Here is a 20,821-nt window from a genome sequence, read left to right on the forward strand (position 1 = left end):
CATACTGAAGTTCTGAAAATGACATAAGTAGTCCACGTGCCAACTACTGTGGTTTGCAGATGAGCCAGCCAGCACTGGTGCCAACATCATTAACAGTGACAGAGCAGAGGCTGGTGGCACCCATATTTTCTTTATCACCCATAATTAGGTTACAGTTACATTTCTACAAAAATATACCATTAAATTTACTATGTTTAACTATTATTAAATAATGTTATATTTATTATTTAATAAATTATCCTGATATGCTGATAACCTCTTCCAAAATACGGATGAAAATATTGTTTTCAAATGATAACAGTAGTATAGCAATAACAAAAAACTTGTTAGTACTGTACTAAATGTTAATTTTTTAGTTTATCTGCAGTTATACTAGTATAGTTTACTCTTTACAAAATTGAATGAGGCAACTGCGAATGCCAAACCTGCAAATAGCAAGGGATTACTGCACAATGAAAAAATATTTAAAAACCTCACTAATCTACGAGTCTATTCCGACATTAAAGTCAGCCAGAGACCTAAGAAGAACTTGATGAACCATTCAGTTGGTGTTGTATGAAAGCCCTAAAAATATTTAACTAATTGTAAGCAGTTGCTGAAGCACATATTAAAAGTATGATTATCAATTTTAATTGATAAAAAAAAAATGCTAAACAAGAAAATTAAAAATTTAGAAGAAGCATCTACTTTAGGTTACTATTCCCTCAACAACAAACAATTTAAAATGTAAACATAGTAAAAATTTGCACACACAAGAAATTACATTCAGCAACTAAACTAATATGACTAATCATAAATTATAGAAACTTTTAACACATAAATGGATAAAAACTGACATGAGATGCAGAGACTCCGAGTAATCGATTAGACTGATCAGTTGAAACACTGTTACCATCAACATTTGACTCAGGAGGTGAACTAGAACCGGACCTAGATTTGACTGATGCTTCATAAGGTGCAAGAAACTGACTGGTTTCAGTAGCAAACACTCTGAAAAAAAAAAAAAATAAATACTGCTGTTATGTAACTACACAGCTTCTTTAATATGCAATCACTGATATGGTTGCTTTCATTTAAATCTTAATTGCCTGAATTATTAGTACACATAATTCATTTGATTAAAGAATCAACCATAAGAGCAACTGATAAATTGTAATAGGTTATACATCTGTCGTTAAGCAATAAAATAACAAAACATCTTATTGGATAATTAGTAATCAAAGTCATACTTTTTTCTTGCTTGAAAGGATAAACAAACTTAAAAAATAATAAGGCGATAAGAATAAACTACATGTAAGCATAGTATCTGAATTTTTTTACAACCAACTAATGTAAATAACTTTTAAACTAAGAAAAATTGAAAATTATAATGTGTTCACTTACTAGTATAAAAAAGAGGAAAAAATTTAACATACTTAAATTCACTGCTCGATTGTACGAACACTTTCAATTGACATCAACTCAAAACCTTCAAACATTGTCTATATCAAGTCACTTCAATAACAAATATATAAAAAATTAATATAATTATTTTTCCTAAGAAATCTGAGAAAACTAGTTGGATTGTAACTACACAAAACAACAACCAATCAAGTCTGAAACGACCAAAATAGTCCAATTAATTTTTTTTTTTTTAATTAGAAGCTTATTTCTTCAATTTCCTTCAATTACTGTTTTCAGAGGCAAAATATGCGATATCAAATGACTGCCATATGAAGAACTAGCAAGATACGCAATAATGCAAACCTTTTGCATTGTTCCACACCGTCAACAAACTGCTGCTAAAGAATTTTAAAGTGACATCTGGAATATACAGGCCAGAAAATCATAAATTTAATAACCAGTTCGTCATTATATGATCTACCCTGATCCAGTACCTCGTGCCATGCCTCACTATTCTTCACTATTTCCAATTAAATTTCTGAGTTTCTGACAGCTTCTGTTTCCTTTCATGTGTTACCTATAATTTTTTATCTTTTTCTGCCCACTCTATTTTGCACTTCACACTGATCCTTCTAAAACTGTTATAATTAACCCTATTCCTCTCCTTATCCTAGCCTTCCTATATTGAGTTATTAATAACCTTCTAGTCTCATTCACTCTTCTCATTTACTTCTTAATTTTTTCACCATCTGTCCATTTAATTTTCTCTATGACTATATTTCAAACACTTCTAGCCTCCTTTGTTTAATTATTCTTTAGCATCTACATTTCTCTCCCAAAGTACACTCCAAACATAATACTTCACAAAGCCAACTCCAAATCAATTTGAAATTGACTGATGAATATTCAGTGCTTAATTTCCTACAATTAAGTTTATTTTTACATAAACATAAATGAGAATGGCTGCAAAACAGTAATGTTTCCACCTACTATTAGAATGACCTTTTTGTCCTTAGATACTTCTATTCAACTTTTACATTCGTTAATAAAGTTCTAGATAATTTTTACACTCGTTATTAAAGTGACTTTCTTTTTTTTTAAACCTCTATGTAATTAACCTCTTTTTATACAGATATTTTTATTTGGATACAATCACAAATATTTGGAATCTATTCTATTCTAAACAAAATTCACCTGTAATTATTATAAGGTGTAGTAAAGGTTTCACCAGCATAGTCAACTCCAGATTTTTTTTTTTTTTTTTAATTACGATTTTATATAAAACTGACATTAAAAATGAATATGTTTTTGAAAAATTAATGACTGAAAATATAAATCTGCCTCTGATGGTTTTATGCTCTTTCATCTTTGCAAATGTCTTAATATGAATGTGTTGGGTCCGTATATGTTGAACACTTCTATTAAAAATAAAATTTAACCATATCCCACAAATTCAGAGCAAAAAAAATTAGAAGTTACCAAAATAAGATTTAATTTATTGCTTTTATCAGCAGTAATAAAAAAGTCAACCTCTTTTTTTTTAGCTGACTAAAAAAAGAGGTATATGTTTACAAATATATCTGTGTGAAGTATAATATCACGTCTACGGGTTCTCTCATTAAGTCAGAGCAAGTTTTCAAGATACAAAAATGTGCTGTCAGATCACTGTTTGGCACCTACAAGTACAAGTCGAATATTTTGAAAATCATATTGGTTAATTCATCCTTGTTTTTACATGAATATGAATGTACAATCTTTGCTATAAAAAAAGTCAATTATTCTTAAACAATATCTACCTCAAAACCGAACTTTTATAAAAGCAGACAACAGAATTGTTTTCATACATCTTAACACAATAATTTGACTTACAAGAAAATGCATTATTATACCACTTACATTTTTAATTACCAACAATTTAAAAAAACCTTTCCACCAATTTATTTAAAATACAACTAAATGATTTTTTTACAGAGGCAGGTAGCAATGAATAAATAACACTAAAAATCTAAAAAACTCATTTATTTTCTGTATCTTGTTCAAAGTGTACATAAATAATTTACATTAACTTTTTGAATTTTATAGTTTTTTTTTTAATATTAGCATCTCCATGTATTTAATATTATTTCATTTTTTTTATTTATATAATTAATGTGGGCTATAATTACATTAATTTTTTATTTACCTATTAACTGTGTATTTTGTGATTCTGATCTGATTAAGGGTTTACAATGATTTCCCTTTATCTGAGTAATCAAATGCTGAGTAAGTTCCTTTTTTATCTACGTAACAGCATATCTATCCAAGATGTCATGTATATAATTTTTACATACCAACCAGAGTTAAAGATTTATTTATTTTAAGAAGCAATGCAGCAGTAAGCAACACTAATTGCTTTGATTCCAGGAATCAAAGCACTTAGTGTTTTGTTCATAATACTGCATTACAAAATAGCCAGCACACCCTGCCTTACCAAATTAACTTACTTTCATCCAAAGATTTATACACAGTGAAGCCAACTATAGCCAAAGGTTCAAGATCCTAAGGATCTTCCCTCGATATGATATATTTTTAATGCAAACATTTTCATTACAATATCATTATTTTCATTTAATTATTTTATTTCATGTTCCAGCCTTGGTTCTGTTAAATGTGCAGCAGCGGTATAAGGCACAATTCATTTTTAAAAATACACTACAAAAAAAATCTCAATAGACATATGATAGACTATGAAAAAAGAAAGCATGTAATTTATTATGGTAGGATTCCTGAACTTCCTTGCAATTAATACCTTAAGATCTTGTGGTGAAAATCAAAGAAATCATTTGATTAAAAATATCAAACTGATTTTTGTATGTAATAATGTTTTATTTACTTATTTATGAAGAAAAACTGTGGAAGTTCGGCAGGTCATAAGAGATGGATTAAGAATATATGCAAACACATACTAAAGTACTACAAGGTAACTTAGGTACTTAGGTAACTTTTTATTGGTTGTACATTTGTTAATAGAAATTTTTTTTAGTTTCTTCCATTTAAACATGGTAAACATAGAAAAATCAAAAGATTCTCTTGAAAGATGATTCTGGAAATGGAAATTTTTTGAATTTTTAAAACTTTTTTTGGTTTATTTAAACATATAATGAAAATTTTGCAATAAATTATTGTAAATTACCCCCACCCAAAAAAAAGAAATCTCAGATAACTTTTTTCATGTATAATTATTTTTACACTATATAAGAATAAATAATGAATGCCAGGAAAGTATTACTTCAAGTACTACAAGTTTTTCATATCACCTTCAAATATTAATAAAAATCTCTTCAAAATATTAATAAGAAAAATAATCCACACAGATAAAATTAAGTCATCCTTATAAATACATTTTACTGTCTTATGCAAACCCATATCTTAAACACTTTTGCAACATTAATTTTTTGTACATTGCAGTTAACAAATACACTAACTTGCTTTAGTATCAATGTTTAATAATACTTCTATACTGGAAGAACAAAGGACATCATTCATAATTATATCAATTAAATAACCTCCAATACAGTTAGTCTTTCTATGTATAAATAATTTCAAATGGGGAAAATATATTTATAGGTGGAGAAGAGTATGTAATAGCAAACAGACTATTGCAGTAGTCTGCATGTGTATTGCAAATTGTTAATTTTTTGATTCCATCTATTGCATAGTTTTTAAACATTCAAAAAATCAATTTTTTTTACTTTTCATACATTTTTAGTTTATTTAAACTTTTAATCATTATTAAAAGTAATCAAATATTATTATTAAATATTATTAAAATCACCAACTCCAGCAAAAAAGAAATCTTAGGTAACTTTTTATTGGTTGTACATTTGTTAGTAGAAATTTTTATTTAGTTTCTTCCATTTAAACACGGTAAACATAGAAAAATCAAAAGATTCTCTTGAAAGATGATTCTGGAAATGGAATTTTTTTTAATTTTTAAAAGTTTTTTTGGTTTATTTAAACATATAATGAAAATTTTGCAATAAATTATTGTAAATTACCCCACCCAAAAAAAAGAAATCTCAGATAACTTTTTTCATGTATAATTATTTTTACACTATATAAGAATAAATAATGAATGCCAGGAAAGTATTACAACTTTATCAGGTCTTCTTTAAATTAATGATGATTTTTTTTTTTAAACAAATTAAATGAATCATTCAATTATATCATTTTTCTTTCAATTTTTTTTGTATGAGGAATATTCATAAAGTAAGGGTTGTCGGCTTATATTTACATATTAGTGGGTCTGAACACAGTTTCACGCATGCAGAACTATCTATTGGCTATTTACAAAACCACCGAAGTTGTTTTGATTCACTAGTCGTTTGCCTTCTGGTGAATGCAAATCGCAATGTCATTGACAATCATTTCTCCTGCCACTTGTGAAGTGCACGCTGTGATTCGATTTTTGTATGCAAAAGGATCTTCAGCTCCTTAGCAGCTTAGGACCTTCAAGGATTCATTGGGAATTGTGCCTTATGTATGGACACAGTATTGAATGAAGAAAAGGTTAGACAATGATGTCGAGACTTTAAACATGGCCACACAAATGTGCATGACAAAGAGCAGAGTGGCAAGCGTGAACACAGTTTCATGCATGCAGAACTATCTATTGGCTATTTACAAAACCACCGAAGTTGTTTTGATTCACTAGTCGTTTGCCTTCTGGTGAATGCAAATCGCAATGTCATTGACAATCATTTCTCCTGCCACTTGTGAAGTGCACGCTGTGATTCGATTTTTGTATGCAAAAGGATCTTCAGCTCCTTAGCAGCTTAGGACCTTCAAGGATTCATTGGGAATTGTGCCTTATGTATGGACACAGTATTGAATGAAGAAAAGGTTAAACAATGATGTCGAGACTTTAAACATGGCCACACAAATGTGCATGACAAAGAGCAGAGTGGCAGGCACAGTATTCAGACCGACGAAATCATTGATTAAGTGAACCGAAAACTGCAATTTGATCGGTGATTGACGATTAATGCTATGACTGATGAATTTCCATATGTCGAACGCCCCTTTATCTACATGACTGTCACAGAAAAGCTCGAATATCACAAATTACGTGCAAGGTGGGTATCGAAAATGCTCATCAACCAACACAAAGAGTAAAGAAAGTGCAGTGCACAAGCGTTTTTGGACCACTATCGACAAGTTGGAGATTATTTGCTTTCCCACATTGTTACAAGCATGAGATGTGGATATCCTACATCAACGCAGAATCAAAACAGTAGTTAATGCAGTAGCACCATTCAAGTTCTCCAAAACTGAAAAGATTTAAGCAATCTCCATACTCAAGTTGAAAAATATTGGCTACGGTTTTTTCGGACAAAAAGGGTGTCATCAGTTTGGTTAATTTCATGGAACGTGGATCAACAATTACAGCTGAGGTGTACACTGTGAAATGCTCACCAAACTGAGACATGCGATCTAAAATCAATGACATGGGAAACTGTTGTTCAGCATAATCATCCTTCATGATAATGCCTGTCCTCACACCATTGCCTTAACAAAGAAGATTCAAGATTTTTGTTGGGAACGTTTTTGACCACCCACCATATAGTCCCGACCTTGCACCTACTTCTCTACTTCACCTACTTCCTTTTCTTGCAATAGAAAAAGTGGCTTGGTGGACAACAATTTGAAACGATGACAAACTCAAGACTGCCATTGTCGACTGGTTCTATTCCCAGGCAGCAAACTTCTATGCAGAGTTGTTAAAGAAACTGTGCAGCGTTATGAAAAGTACTTGGAACTGAATTACGATTATGTGGAAAAGTGAAGAAGATTTGTAGTAAACTAAAACTGTAAATAAAAACCTTTTCTCACGGGTTAATTTTTTTTAATGATCAAACGGCACTTACTTTATGAATATGCCTCGTACAATTAAAAATAAAAAAAATTTACTTTTTTGTACAAGTTAAAAATTACACAGCAATGCTTGATACCATTAACAATGTTAATAATGAGTTTCAGAAAACAATTTTTTTTTTTTACATTGTTTTACCATAAAGTATTAATTTACACTTATTGTAAATAACTTCCAAAACTAATTTATTAATATCTGTAAATTCTAATTATTTGTAAGACTTGTGTTCTAATAATTGTAATCAAACAACAGAATCGGTCTATAACACTGACAGACAAAAAACATTTTTTTAATGTTTTTCTAAGTGAGATACCATTTCTTGAATTGTTTTTTTGCATACATTACAGATCTGTAAATACAATTTTTCTATCACCCTTAAGTTTTAAATAAATTAAGCTTAAAAAAAAATTAAGGGAAAATATAGTTAAAAATCTGTAAAATTTATAATTTTGCATGACCATACCTATGTTAGAATAATTTCACTGACGTTTTTCTTTTATAAATAGCCTCAGGCACATCCCGAATTAATGTCAATCAGTAATCGGCTAGCATATTAATATTCCATTTCCCTTTATAGCGGCTTTCCATCATCGAAATGTCTTGGTAGAAACGTTCACAGTGTTCATCACTAACATCTCCGAGGTTCTCCAGAAAAAACTCCAGATGTGGAGTGGAGAAAATGTATTTTCAAAGACATGTTACATCCCATAGCTCTGCATGAAGAAGTTGATTAACAATATCGTGGTAACTGTCTAATTTTTGTTAGCCGAGAAAATTTTTACAAATGTCTTTAAATGAAGCTCAAGCTGAACTTTCTAAATTATTTAACATCGAGTTAAATACATCATCTTTGACCAACTCTGTTATTTGAGGACCAATAAATATTCCTTCTTTAATTTTTCCTTCACTTACATTCAAAAATTTCTGCCTGATATGCAACAATCCGGGACTATCCTTCATTGCTTTTACAAAATTTTTCATTAGTCCTATGGACTATGACATGGAGAGGGTAAAAATATTTTTTGGGTTCAACTAAGAGCTCTTGAATATTTTTTTCCATTTGGAGTTGTCTCGTTTCTTCCACTCTTTGGTAAAAAATGCTTATCCCTAGCTCAGCTGTCCCATTCGGAAAGAAAACACATGTACTTAGTATAGCCTAACTGCATGCCTAACAAAATATCTATAACTTTCAAATCAACACATATGTTCCAGCTGTGTTTTTTATAATTTATTTTTTCAAGAACATCTTTCATTACATCATATGTTTTTTAAAATTAATACCATAAGCAATTGGTATTGAAGGATATTTGTTAGTGTTGTGAAGTAAAACCACTTTTAATCTATACTTGGACGAATTTATGAAAAGATACCAGTTCTCAGGTTTATGAGCTTGTCCAAAATGCAACATAAGCTCGTCAATATTTGTGCAATAAACCAAATTATTTTAATCAATAAAGTAATGAGAAAGTTCTTTTTGTTGGTTACGAAAGCCCAAAATTTTTGTATTTTTTTAAAGTAAATTCCAACCTTGCAGTCTTGATCCTAACAGTTCAGCTTAATTTTTTTGATAAATTTAAATCCCTAACCAAGTTATTTAATTCACCTTGTGATATAATATGTGGCTTATTGAAAGATTACTTCAATATTAAAATCATTGTAGTCTTCTTCAGTACTGCCTGATTCTTCATGGCTGCTTTCAAAACATACATTCACAGATAGCTCAAGAACTGGAATAATTTCACTGTAAGGTACAGTCCTGAGTGCAGATTGCAATGAAGAATACTTTACAGTATGTTTAGATTTTTTAGAAATTCCAGACACACATGATCCTTTGGTTCACACCAAACCATAGGTAAACAATATGGCAAAGCCTTCCGTGTACCTTGCAGCCATCCTCTTAAATATACAGAACAATTAATGCATACTATATGACGAGTCCACATCTTATCCTGATCATCAATTTTACACTGAAAGTACAAATGATATGCATTTTTAATTAAAGGTGTAATGTTTTTTCTATTTGATTTTACGGTAAACTCACCACTAACAAAAGACATCCACATCATTTACACAATTTCAAGGCATTATGACTGCACTGTTAACAAACTTAAGACAGCAATAAAACTGAACAAAATTAATTCATTCCTAAATCCAGTGCTTAATACTAACAACACAGCTGTGTTTTCAGCTACATGTTTTGACTTGCACAGACATGATTAATCTTGTCCATGAAGGCTCACTCTTTAGTATTAGATATGATGTCATAATATACAACTATGATATGATTTAATTCTTTGTATAGTATTGTTTATTTATAGCTTACAAATTATGTTAACAAAGTTAGACAATAAAAAATGAGCTCACAAAATACTATATATAGGAGCTTAAAATTCAAACTATACATTGAAAAATGAAAAATCCTTTAATTAAAATTAAAAAATTTTTCAAAAATGGTGGCTGATAGAAAGATTCCGAGTTCATAATCGTTTTCAGTATCAAAAAACAGATTAAAATCACGTATCACATGTTAGGAAACAAAAATTATGTTTATCAGTGTAATCAGAGGACTCAGTGTTCATCTCAGTAGCCCTAACCTCATAAATAATAACTGAAGAGCAAATTCAATGATCTAACCTTATTCCCAAAAAAAGAAAAAATACTGCAATTTGCAAAAGATTTGTGAAATCAATGATATCTGCTGAGAAAAATCTAATTTTGGATTTACTTGGTTCAATACACTCAAAAATATCAAAATAAAAACAACTACAAATGTTGATGTAATTAAGTAGTAAAAATATACAATTTAAATTACATAAATATATTAAATAATTATTAAAATATGTATATTTGTGTATATAAAATGTGTATTTTGAATAAAATATTTAATTTTTTCACAATCAGCTGGTTAATGCAAGTTACACAAAGTAGTAAGTAATGTGAACAAGTGAAACATATACATTTAAGTCCATATTAATTAAATAAAATATGAAATAAGGTAAATACATGATGATAGCAAATATAAAAATAATTACAAAATGAATCACAACCAATAAGAATTATTTGAGCACATATTATTTATATACTTCTTTTTTAATTAGTATTACAGTAAAATCTCCTTTTTTGCAGGGGTTAGAGACAGTAAAAATGCAGTGAATATAGAACGAAATTAATACTATTTAAGGAAGAATGGTTAGGTTCTATGCAAAAGGAAAAAAATCATGCGTATTTATTTAGGGAGATGATAATACTAATGAAATACAAATGGTAACATTAATTATAAGCAATGATCTATTAGAGTACACAGGTACACTATACAAAAAATATTTAACAAAATAAGTATATTTCTTAATTTACTCATAAGCACTTACCCAACTGTTTGATTTAAAAACTCACTACGGTACATACAGTATACACTGTATTAGAAAACAGTATTACATGTTCAAATTGTACTTGGTAATCACCTTAAAAAGTCAAGACAACAGCACTTAGTACTACGTACACACTAAAATTATTGTAAAGGAAATTTATAAAAATAACCTACAGTACTGATTCCATTAAAAAAAAATTTGTAATTTTTCCTTATCTCGCTCTTGCTAAATCTGTGTGAAGTTCTGTGTATTCTTGCATGGCATCTTCAATTTTGCGCTTTAAGATTAAGCTTCTATTCAAAGATCTAAGATCACAGATAGTTTAATGCCTTCGGTAAGTCTTTTGACATTACTGTTTTCCAGGGTTAGTAACTTCTACTTCTTAGCCTTCGTACTCTGCCTGCGCCATTAAATCTTCAAGATCTTGTTCATTAAGTTCTTCTTGTGTGTTTATGTGATTTTCAATATCTGTGTCATCTACTTCGTTGAACCCATTTTTCCCTATTGAATGAGTTATCGCTTTCATGCTTTCTGCTATATTTCCTGGGGTCTCGATGTCACCAGTACCTTCCAGTGTATCTGTTTGAAGCAGCTTCTTCCAGCATAACTTCCAGATGAGTTTCAGTTCAGCTAATGAAGACTTGATACACATACAACATTCTTCCAACATGTTGTAACATTCAGCTCAGAATCAGAATCCATCGCGTCTAAAATAATTTTAAATGTTCTTTTGATGTAATATAATTTAAATAACTAAATAATTCCCTGATCCATAGGTTGTAATAAAGAGGTAGTGTTTGGCACCAGAAAAACTACTTTTATTTTGGGATGATCTGTTTGGATTTCCTGAGGATAATCTGAAGCAATGTCCAAAACTAAAAAAAGTTTAAAAATCAAGGTTTTCTGATCTTAAATATTTTTCAACTTCGAGTACAAAACAGTCATTGAACCAATTCATGAAAAGTGAAGTTGTAATCCATGCTTTTTTATTGGATTGCCAAAAAACTGGCAACAGTGTCTTACTTTTATTTGTGCAGGTTTTGTGACCTGTAAATCATTAGTGGTTTAATTAAACAATCAACAACTGCACTTGCAAAAAGCAAAATTGTTACTCTGTCTTTTGCTACCTCGAACCACATTGCTGATTGTTCATTTTTTGAGATGATGGTCCTATCGGGCATTTGTTTCCAAAACAGGCCTGTCACATCCGCGTTAATTATCTGCTCTGGCTTATATTTATTATCAATGACTTTTTAAAATTTTGCTGGGTAGGTTTCTGCAGTGACTATCTGCTGATGCAGCTTTCCCTATAATTTTTATGTTGTGTAAAGACTGCCTGACTTTAAATTTATTAAGCCAGCTCACTGGAGCTTGTAACAGGGTAACAGCATCACTTTGACTTGGCCCTTGATTAAAATGATTGCAAAGTCTCAGCTTTTTCACGAATAATAAGTTCACTTATTGGAACCTGTTTTTGATTCTCGTCTTATGATGATCCAAATACTTGGTGCAGTATCCATCTTGTCAATAGCAGGATCCCTAACTATTTTAATGCTTTGAGATGATGAAGAGGCAGCTGAGATCCCAATTTGTTGTTTTAGGTTTTTAATTAATGCACCAAATGGTTGATTCATTTACTGCAAACCTTCAAGCAACAGAAGCTATCGGTTTACCTTCTTGTATATAAATAATAAATTAAAAATAATAAAAATAAATAATACATTGTATATAAATATAGATAAGCCTATTCAGTATTTCAACTTTTTTATACAACGGCTTTACTTTTTTTACCCTCTTTCTTTCATTGCTACCAGTTGAAGACATTTTTACAGTAACTCACCTTTATACTGTAAAAAATAAATTAAATTAAAAAATAAATTTTATACAAGTTTAAAAACAAAAACCATGCAAAAATACAAAGTATGCCTACTATTCTGAAAGTAAAGTAAAATAGATTAACAATCACACTCGGAAAGATCAACAATATTGTATGAATAAAAACACTTCCTACGTGTTTACAACAAGCACACAGTAATAATCGTTAGACGACCAATACTTATGGTCAAATGATTTACTTCACAGTACGTAATGTACTGCCATAATCTGAAACTCTACATGTTCAATGTTGACAATTTGTTTATTTACATAGGTGATTAATATCCTATCCATCATTGAAAAACAAATATAATGGAGAAATTTCTCTACTTTATCTTTAAAAACCAATACTGTACTGTGCAGTACAGTACATACACTATTGCAGAGTATATTCGTACTGTATTAAATTATTATGTTTTTAATGTGTGATAATATTTTTATTTTTTTATGTCACTACATAATGTAATGTACATCAACACAGAAAATCTTAGCCATGAATATAGAAAAAACATAGCAAAATATTCCCTTGCGAATAACGAAATTGCAAATACAGTAAGTGCGAATAAGGAGATTTCAGTGTATTTAAAATTTTTTCTAGAAGAATTAATATTCTTTTTATAAAAAAAAATGTCTTATTTTAAATAGATTAGTGAGGAAGATTTTTTAAATGGTTTAAAAGCAAGGCCATTTCTCATTAAATCAAATTTAGACCATTTTATTTCAATATTCTACATCATTAATAAATAGTTCAGAAATGTAAAAATTATAAGATGAGATTCTGTAATTTACTGGATGTTTATGTTTCGCATTAACGTAATCATGTTATGCATGAAACATAACATTTTCCTTATTATTTTTCTTTATTCCCATAAAAAACACTACCTAACAGTATTTCAAAATACTGGACAAGGTTTTCATTTACCCATTAACAATAAATAATTTTAACACAGTTGTTGTTAATAATATAATAATCAAAATAAAATGTAGTAATAGAAAAATCAGCTTCTAAAAAAAAATAATACTTTCCAGTTTTTAAAATCAAATTCAATTTAAACACCAATACATTTACATTCATTATTTATAAATAAATCAGTATTTTATCAGTTGTTGTGATACACAATACATCACTTATTATTTATCATAAAGTAAACAAAACAAATATACTAACTTGTTAAAGGCAGATGTATCGCTAACATTTCTTCTATGGGATGACTTTGGTGTTGATAATGTTGGTGAAGAAGGGGGTGTTTCAGCTCCTGGAGGTATAGCACAATGTGACACAGATTGTGGTTTAGCAGTAGCAGATTCTCCTGTGATTGTAGCTGCTGTACCAGCAACAGCTAAATTGGCTTCTTCTCGAAATGGATCAGGATATCCTTTTAAAAAAATAAATCTTAAATGATTTCAGGGAAAAACAGTAAACAGATTAAATCTAATAGAACACACATACAGTAAAGAAAATCCGTTTAAAAACAATAATATTAATATAAAAATTATAAAAGTTCAGTGTACAGACAAGTTATAATATTTTGAGTTTTCATGCATTTACTTCTAAGTTTTGTTTAATCGCGTTTATTAGCTATAAAGTTCTGATGTGGACACCACATGACTTCCTTGTATGCCTATTAAATTACACATACACATTTTAATGTATATGCAATTGAAACTCAAGTAGGTCTGTTTTTAGAAACACGTGAACTTTATTTATACAATTAACATTATTACAATTGGTATACATTAACTATAAATAATTAACTTTTAACATCATTTTTCGTACATGTTAATGATGAAATAAATAGGACGATGAAGTGCATAGAATGAGTACTGCAATAGAACTTTACTTGACGAGAGTCTATTCAGAATTGATTAATTATTCTGTACACTTGGTACAAGATGCAGCTGCATTGCATTCTATCATACGGTATATTAACAAATTTCCATCCATTACTAGTAGATAAATTCGGTATTTTACCTTACCTTACTTTTATGAGAGTTACAAGTTTTATAAATAAATTTTGAACTATAATTGTAACTTTTGAAAAATCTTCAGAAACAGTCTGTTTAATTATATCTACCTTAAAGTTAACTACAGAGTGACTGAAATATAGACCCTCACAAGAACAATGTATACACTAAGGCATAATGCTCGATCTTTAATAAATTGCAAAAATTTCTATCTTTTAGTTCATTACTCCAGAATATTGTCAGACAATATTCTCCCCAAGTTGGAGTTGATCATCACTTCATTTGATTTTTGTTGCAAATCATTCAATCACTTTTTGTTTGACATAAGTCTTCTTATCTTAATTTGTGTACATGTTCTCTGGTTTTCAAATTTTCTCTCTCTTTATATTCATTATCATCTCTTAATGTTTTTATTCTATCCTTGGTCATAACATTTTCTACCTCTTTATATTTATCATCTTCTCTTATTTTTTTTATTCCTTCTTTGTTTGCAACATTTTCTTCCTATTTATATTTAACATCTTCTCTAAATCTTTTTAATCTTTGTTTACAACATTTTCTTCCTCTTTATATTTATAATCTTTTATTAATGTTTTCATACTTTCTTTGGTTTTAACAATTTCTTCCTATTTATATTTATCATCATTTCTTAATTTTTTTATTCTTCCCTTGTTCTTAACACTTTCTTTCTCTACATTCATTTTCTTGTCGTTTTTTTGAGACATAATTCTTTATGTTATCTTTCTTTTTCCTGTATGATTGTTTCTTTTTCATTTTTGATTGTTTACCAAATAATCCAATAATAAAAACTGATTATTTAACTCTGTAAAGTCAAAATTAACATTTGTAGCAAGTATAAAGGAGTTCACTAAACGGAATAATTTACTACACACACCAGAATTCTGAAACTTTTGTTAATCAGAAAGTCACGAATATACAAATAATACTGATCTAGAATAGTATATTGTATAACAACTGTTACAAGAAGAACATTACACACACGTGAAAAAAAATCTTCAACAATCACCTTAAATTTAATGCAACTCAAAAATGTATTTTAATTTTACGTATTTTATTTTCAGTCACTTTGTAGTTAACTTTAATGTAGATTAAATTAAACAGAAATTAAACTAGAAAATTAAAAAATAATACTATTGCTGAATTAAACTTTTCAATTAATATTAAATAGTCTGATGTTTCACCAAAATCTATTACATACACACATATGTAATGCCTCTTAAATTACATTTACACATTTTTTTTTCAAGGTACATAAAATGTTATTTCACTAATCATTTTATTTATCATTGAACTATTATTACTGTAAATTGTTTTTTTTTTACAATCACGGGTTAATAATTATTAAATCAATATATTTAAATTAAAAAAAATAAAAGGTTAAAAAATAAATAAAAAAAAGTTAAAAAAAACTAAAGGAGGTGAAATCTGATTTGAACCAATGTGGCCTTCCTTTAAGATCCAAATATTTCATTAATTAAAATTTTAATTTTAATTTCCACTGGAATCAAAATGGGAGATCCACCTAGATGTTACAACTGTGCTAAATCCAAAATTTCAACATCCTATGGCTAATTGTTTTTGAGTTATGCAAGACACGTATTTACAGATGTCACACCGAAACTGGTCAAAATGGATTCAGGGAAATGGTCAAAATGGATATTTTCACTGAAATCTGAAAACCGAAATTTTTCACGATCACAATTTATTCTCTTAAAAATTCTCTCTTGAAATTTTTCTCTTAAAAATTCTTTCATTAAAACTATCCGTTTTGATTTAATAGGCGATATTGTAAATACCACGGCAGTAGTTGGTACAATACTGTATTTTTAAGTTACAATTTAATTGTTTCTTTTTTATTTAGAAAAAAGTAAAAAAATTCTGTAGTAAGTACTATAAAAAGTAATAATATGTTCAAAGTAATGGTGTAAACTGCAATACTGTTTAAAATTTATTTTTTTATTTAGCACATTTTTTTCATTTTTGCCTGTGATTATTTGGTTTGTTTACCACTTTGTATTGATTTCCTACTGAAATATCACAACGGCAAGTACACTTAAAAGAAACCAACAATCTTCCAATAATTTTGTTTCCAGAAGCTACCTTAAAAAGCTAATAGATAAGTCCAGTACAAATGAATGTGCTAACAATAAAAAGAAAATACCTCAACTTCTACTATTTGATGTTAAAAAAATTGGTACTTTTTCTGAGTTTTTGGAAAATCCTAAACAGTCCATTAGAAATATTGGTAATAAGTATGAAATATGTCATAAATGTATAAGAAACATTTTAAAACAGAACTCCATTCTTACAAAATGTAACTACAATCAACAACTTATTGAAAATGAATCTCAATGCTGAAGTTAATTTTGTGAAAAAATGGTCAATATTATGATAGAAAACCAAGATAGAAAAGTATAGTGGGCAAATAACGATTTGCCCACAATACTTGCTTCTGTGATGAATTCACTTTGTATAAAAATGGGTTTATTAATGAACACAATTCTAGATACCATGATGACAATAATCCAAATTTATTTCTTGAAACCAACAGTTAACTTCCCAAAAAAAGTTAAAGTTTTGATTGCCATTCTAGGTAATTATGCAATTAAGCCTTTATTCATTAATGGCAATCTTACAGGAGCTGTGTATTTGTAGATGTTAAGGGAGGAAATTGTAACAACGATTAGAAACATTACAATTGATAACCCACAAAGAATTTCTCCAAGGTAAAACCATTTTCCAGAAAGATGTTACCTTACCTCACTAATAAATAAGTAAAAGAATCTGTAAATGCTGAATTTCCAGAAAAATGAATAGGTTGAAGGGGATCAGTGGAATGGCCAGAATTTTCTCCAGACGTTCCACACAAAAATCCATTGGAGTTTTACTTGAGAGGATAATTTAAAGTTCACTGTTTACAAAGCCCTAATAGATACTCTTCAGAGCTGAAGAACAGAATAACTGACCTGTGTCAATCCCTTATTTCTGATATGGTTGCACATGTTAGAAGAGTAGAGGGGGATAGAATAAATTATTGCCAAAAAGCAGTATTCCAAAAATCGATAGAGGCAGATACAATAATGGATAGAGGCAGATTACAGTTTGGGCCTGCACTCCTAATAATAATAATAACAAAGAAATAATAAAAATGTTCAATTTTTTAACTAACATTAGCTTCAAAAATTAATAAAAAATGTTTCTATTTCAGGACTTTACAGGAATGTTTCTATTTTTACATGATTAATTTATTGTTAATAAAAATCTACATAATGAAAATTAATAAATAAGCACTATTAGTTAGTACATTTTTTAATAGCCAATATCTTGAAAACATAGATATCAATGCACAGATTTTTTCCATCAATTATTTCATCAAATCTTATTTGAAAATTATATGTCATGTGACTATAGTGCCATTGAAAAAAATTATTTTAATCCAATAAGGCAGAAATAAGATGGTGGCCAAAACTTTAAAATAGGTAAAAAATAATATTTGTAACCAAACAGACGTGCATTAGGATTCCCTAAATTACTGTAAATATAAAAGGTATGAAAAAAGACCACTTTATCTAGAAATAAATTATCTAGAATATGATATTATCTACAATATAATTATCATAAATTAGATTTTAAAATAAATTTTGAAATCTTCAATTTTAATTTTACCAATTTTCTGTTACTTTTTTGCAAAATGCTACACCTTTATTTAAATTAATTTGAAATCAATTATACAGCTGAGATTTATTGATTTTCTATCGTTCCTTAATTACTGTCCTGCAGTTAACAAATTATTCCCATGTTTTTAATCAAATTTTGTAGTCACTTTTGTATTTTTGAAATTGCCATTCCATATTACCAATGGAAGTATCTGTATTGATTTTTCTATAAACAAACAGAAATTTAGAAAAAATAATTTTGATTCAAAAACTGACTGAATATTTTTTTTTAATTAGTGCTGTAAAATCACAAAATAAATTCTAAGCAGATTATTAGTGTAACTTTTCTCACACCCAACTTACAACTGCAGTTGAAAAGCAGATTAGTAATGACTCAAAATTACAAGTATCTTCTCATGCTTTACAATAAAACTGTGCCTCTCATCTATCTTCTATACTTACTCTAATATAAATGTAGCTTATGAATGTTGACTATTAACTTTATTATAAATGACCAGTTTAAGAAATAAGAAATTAGTCTGCACATGCTAACCCCAAAAAATGATTTTTACAGATATTTGAAAGAATAATAACGCAACTGAATCATTAACTACTTAAAAATAACTAGACATTCTAAGACTGGATTTTAGGATGATTAATAAACAATTTCTTTTTAGTATTGGTAAAAACTCACCTGAGGGTGGAAAAAGAGCTTCAGATGAATCGATACTATTGTTTTTGGTGACCTGAGAAGTTCGACCAGGGGGCTGAATAGCCAATTGGATCGTAGGGTTTGAAGGAGGAGGAGGAGGAGAAACAGGAGGCGGCCGTTTGGGTGTAGGGGAAGATCCAATTGGAGGAGGAAGACCACCAGACATTAATGGCTTTGGTCGCTGTCTTGGAGTGACACTCGTTCCTTCGACGACAACTGGTGCAGAAACAGTCTGCTTCACAACTGACTTGACTGGTGCACGTTTTGCAGCTTCACTTTCCATTAACGGCTGAGGCAGCTGATCGACCACTGGCAGAGGTACTTTCTGTTAGAAATTAAATACCGGGATGAAGTAGATAAATTAGGTGACTAAAATAATGCATATGTAAATTAGTGATAGAGAGAGATAAATACAAAATAAATAAATGGATAGACAAAATTATCTGTATTAAAAACTTTTATCATTATCAAAGAATACAGAATTTTTATAGCAAAATCTTCCACTGATTATAAATCAGCAGTGTACAATATTTCAGAACCATAAATGTTTTTGTCCAGAAGTTATATGCATATAAGATACCATTAGACTCTGTACCTAACAGAGTCTTACCACAGCTCCGTAACAGATGAAACAAATGAAATACAACTCATTCCTGCAATCAGTAAACTGTTCTCAAAACTAAAAAGCATTCTATACCAGGCTTACCAGGAAAAGTAAATTATTAAATAAATTACTATTGCCCTCTTCACAGAGCCAAAAATACAACTGCACACTGGCATGTCAAACCCACTGAAATTCAGTTAATATTCAGCCTACCCATGACAACATTTTTACTTATTTCATCAGAGGTACTGACCAAATAGTGAATACAATTGAGAAAGTAACTATCATAGACGTAGCTTATACTTTACGTGCTTTACATGTGTCACTGTAATTATAAAGACTGGAAGAGAGAGTGTAATGCAAAAAATAATATTAATTTCCACAGGAAACAATTCATCATATACACTGCCTCTAATGCAGTATGTTAGTTAATCAGGGGCAGTGATGCAGTAACAAAAATAATATCCTCAACACATAATCAATCTAAGAATATTTATATTATTTTAAAAAGCTGTTTATAGTTAAATATTTATAACCACAAGAACAAACAATAAAATAAAAATGGCCTTAACCTTCAGGATGAAATATCGCTTAAAATTTAATAGATAAAACTATCAAACTGATTAAAATGATTATTTTTTTAATATTAAACATATACATTATATCCTTTAAAATAGTACCAAAACATTCTGCAATATTAAGTCAAGAGGCCTTTGAAAAACTTTATATCACTCTCACAAAAGACACTTTCTATTTCATTCATTTTAGATTAAATATTAAGCTTTAATTAACTTTTAGTTTTAATTTTGCAAAAAAATTTCAGAAAAATAATTAAATATCAAAAACAAAAAAGAATAAATGTCAGCTTAATTAACAGATAATTAATTTAAATTAAAATAATTCCCTTTTAAACTACATGCTGAATTCAAAAATTAAATTATCGGAGAAATTTTTTATCTCACAGATCAGCATTTACATAATCATTGTAATTTTTTAGTGAAAAACTGTCATTATATATATATATATATACTGCCCCTACTCAGATGGAGAAAACTGAAATATAACTAAATTTTATTTTAATTTTTTTTAATGATTTTTTTGTGCTTCAAATTCATCCTGAAAAGTTATTGATGACAACAGACAGGTGTCTGTTGTCATCAATAACATTTAAAGTACATTTAAAGTACATCTCAATATTCTCTATATGAACTAGTTATTAACACTACTTATACTTCAATTAAGCGTTACTATGTGGAAAATATAGGACATAGTTGTAGAAAATAAATATATTAAAATATTTCACTGACCTGTTTTTATGTTGACATG

General features: G+C 29.0%; 1 protein-coding gene across 1 annotated transcript in view; it reads right to left on the bottom strand.

The window, feature by feature from the left end:
• Nak (Numb-associated kinase) overlaps nt 1-20,821 on the bottom strand; it is a 150,304-nt gene that overhangs the window by 68,213 nt on the left and 61,270 nt on the right. Inside the window, exons 8-10 of the mRNA XM_075359740.1 lie at nt 18,874-19,216; nt 13,706-13,913; nt 837-990 (exon numbers count right to left, since the gene is read on the bottom strand). Coding sequence (XP_075215855.1) covers nt 837-990; nt 13,706-13,913; nt 18,874-19,216 — 705 coding nt within the window. The remainder of the gene's footprint in view (nt 1-836; nt 991-13,705; nt 13,914-18,873; nt 19,217-20,821) is intronic.

Source organism: Lycorma delicatula, chromosome 3, assembly GCF_047948215.1.
Source record: "Lycorma delicatula isolate Av1 chromosome 3, ASM4794821v1, whole genome shotgun sequence".
NCBI lineage: Eukaryota > Metazoa > Arthropoda > Insecta > Hemiptera > Fulgoridae > Lycorma > Lycorma delicatula.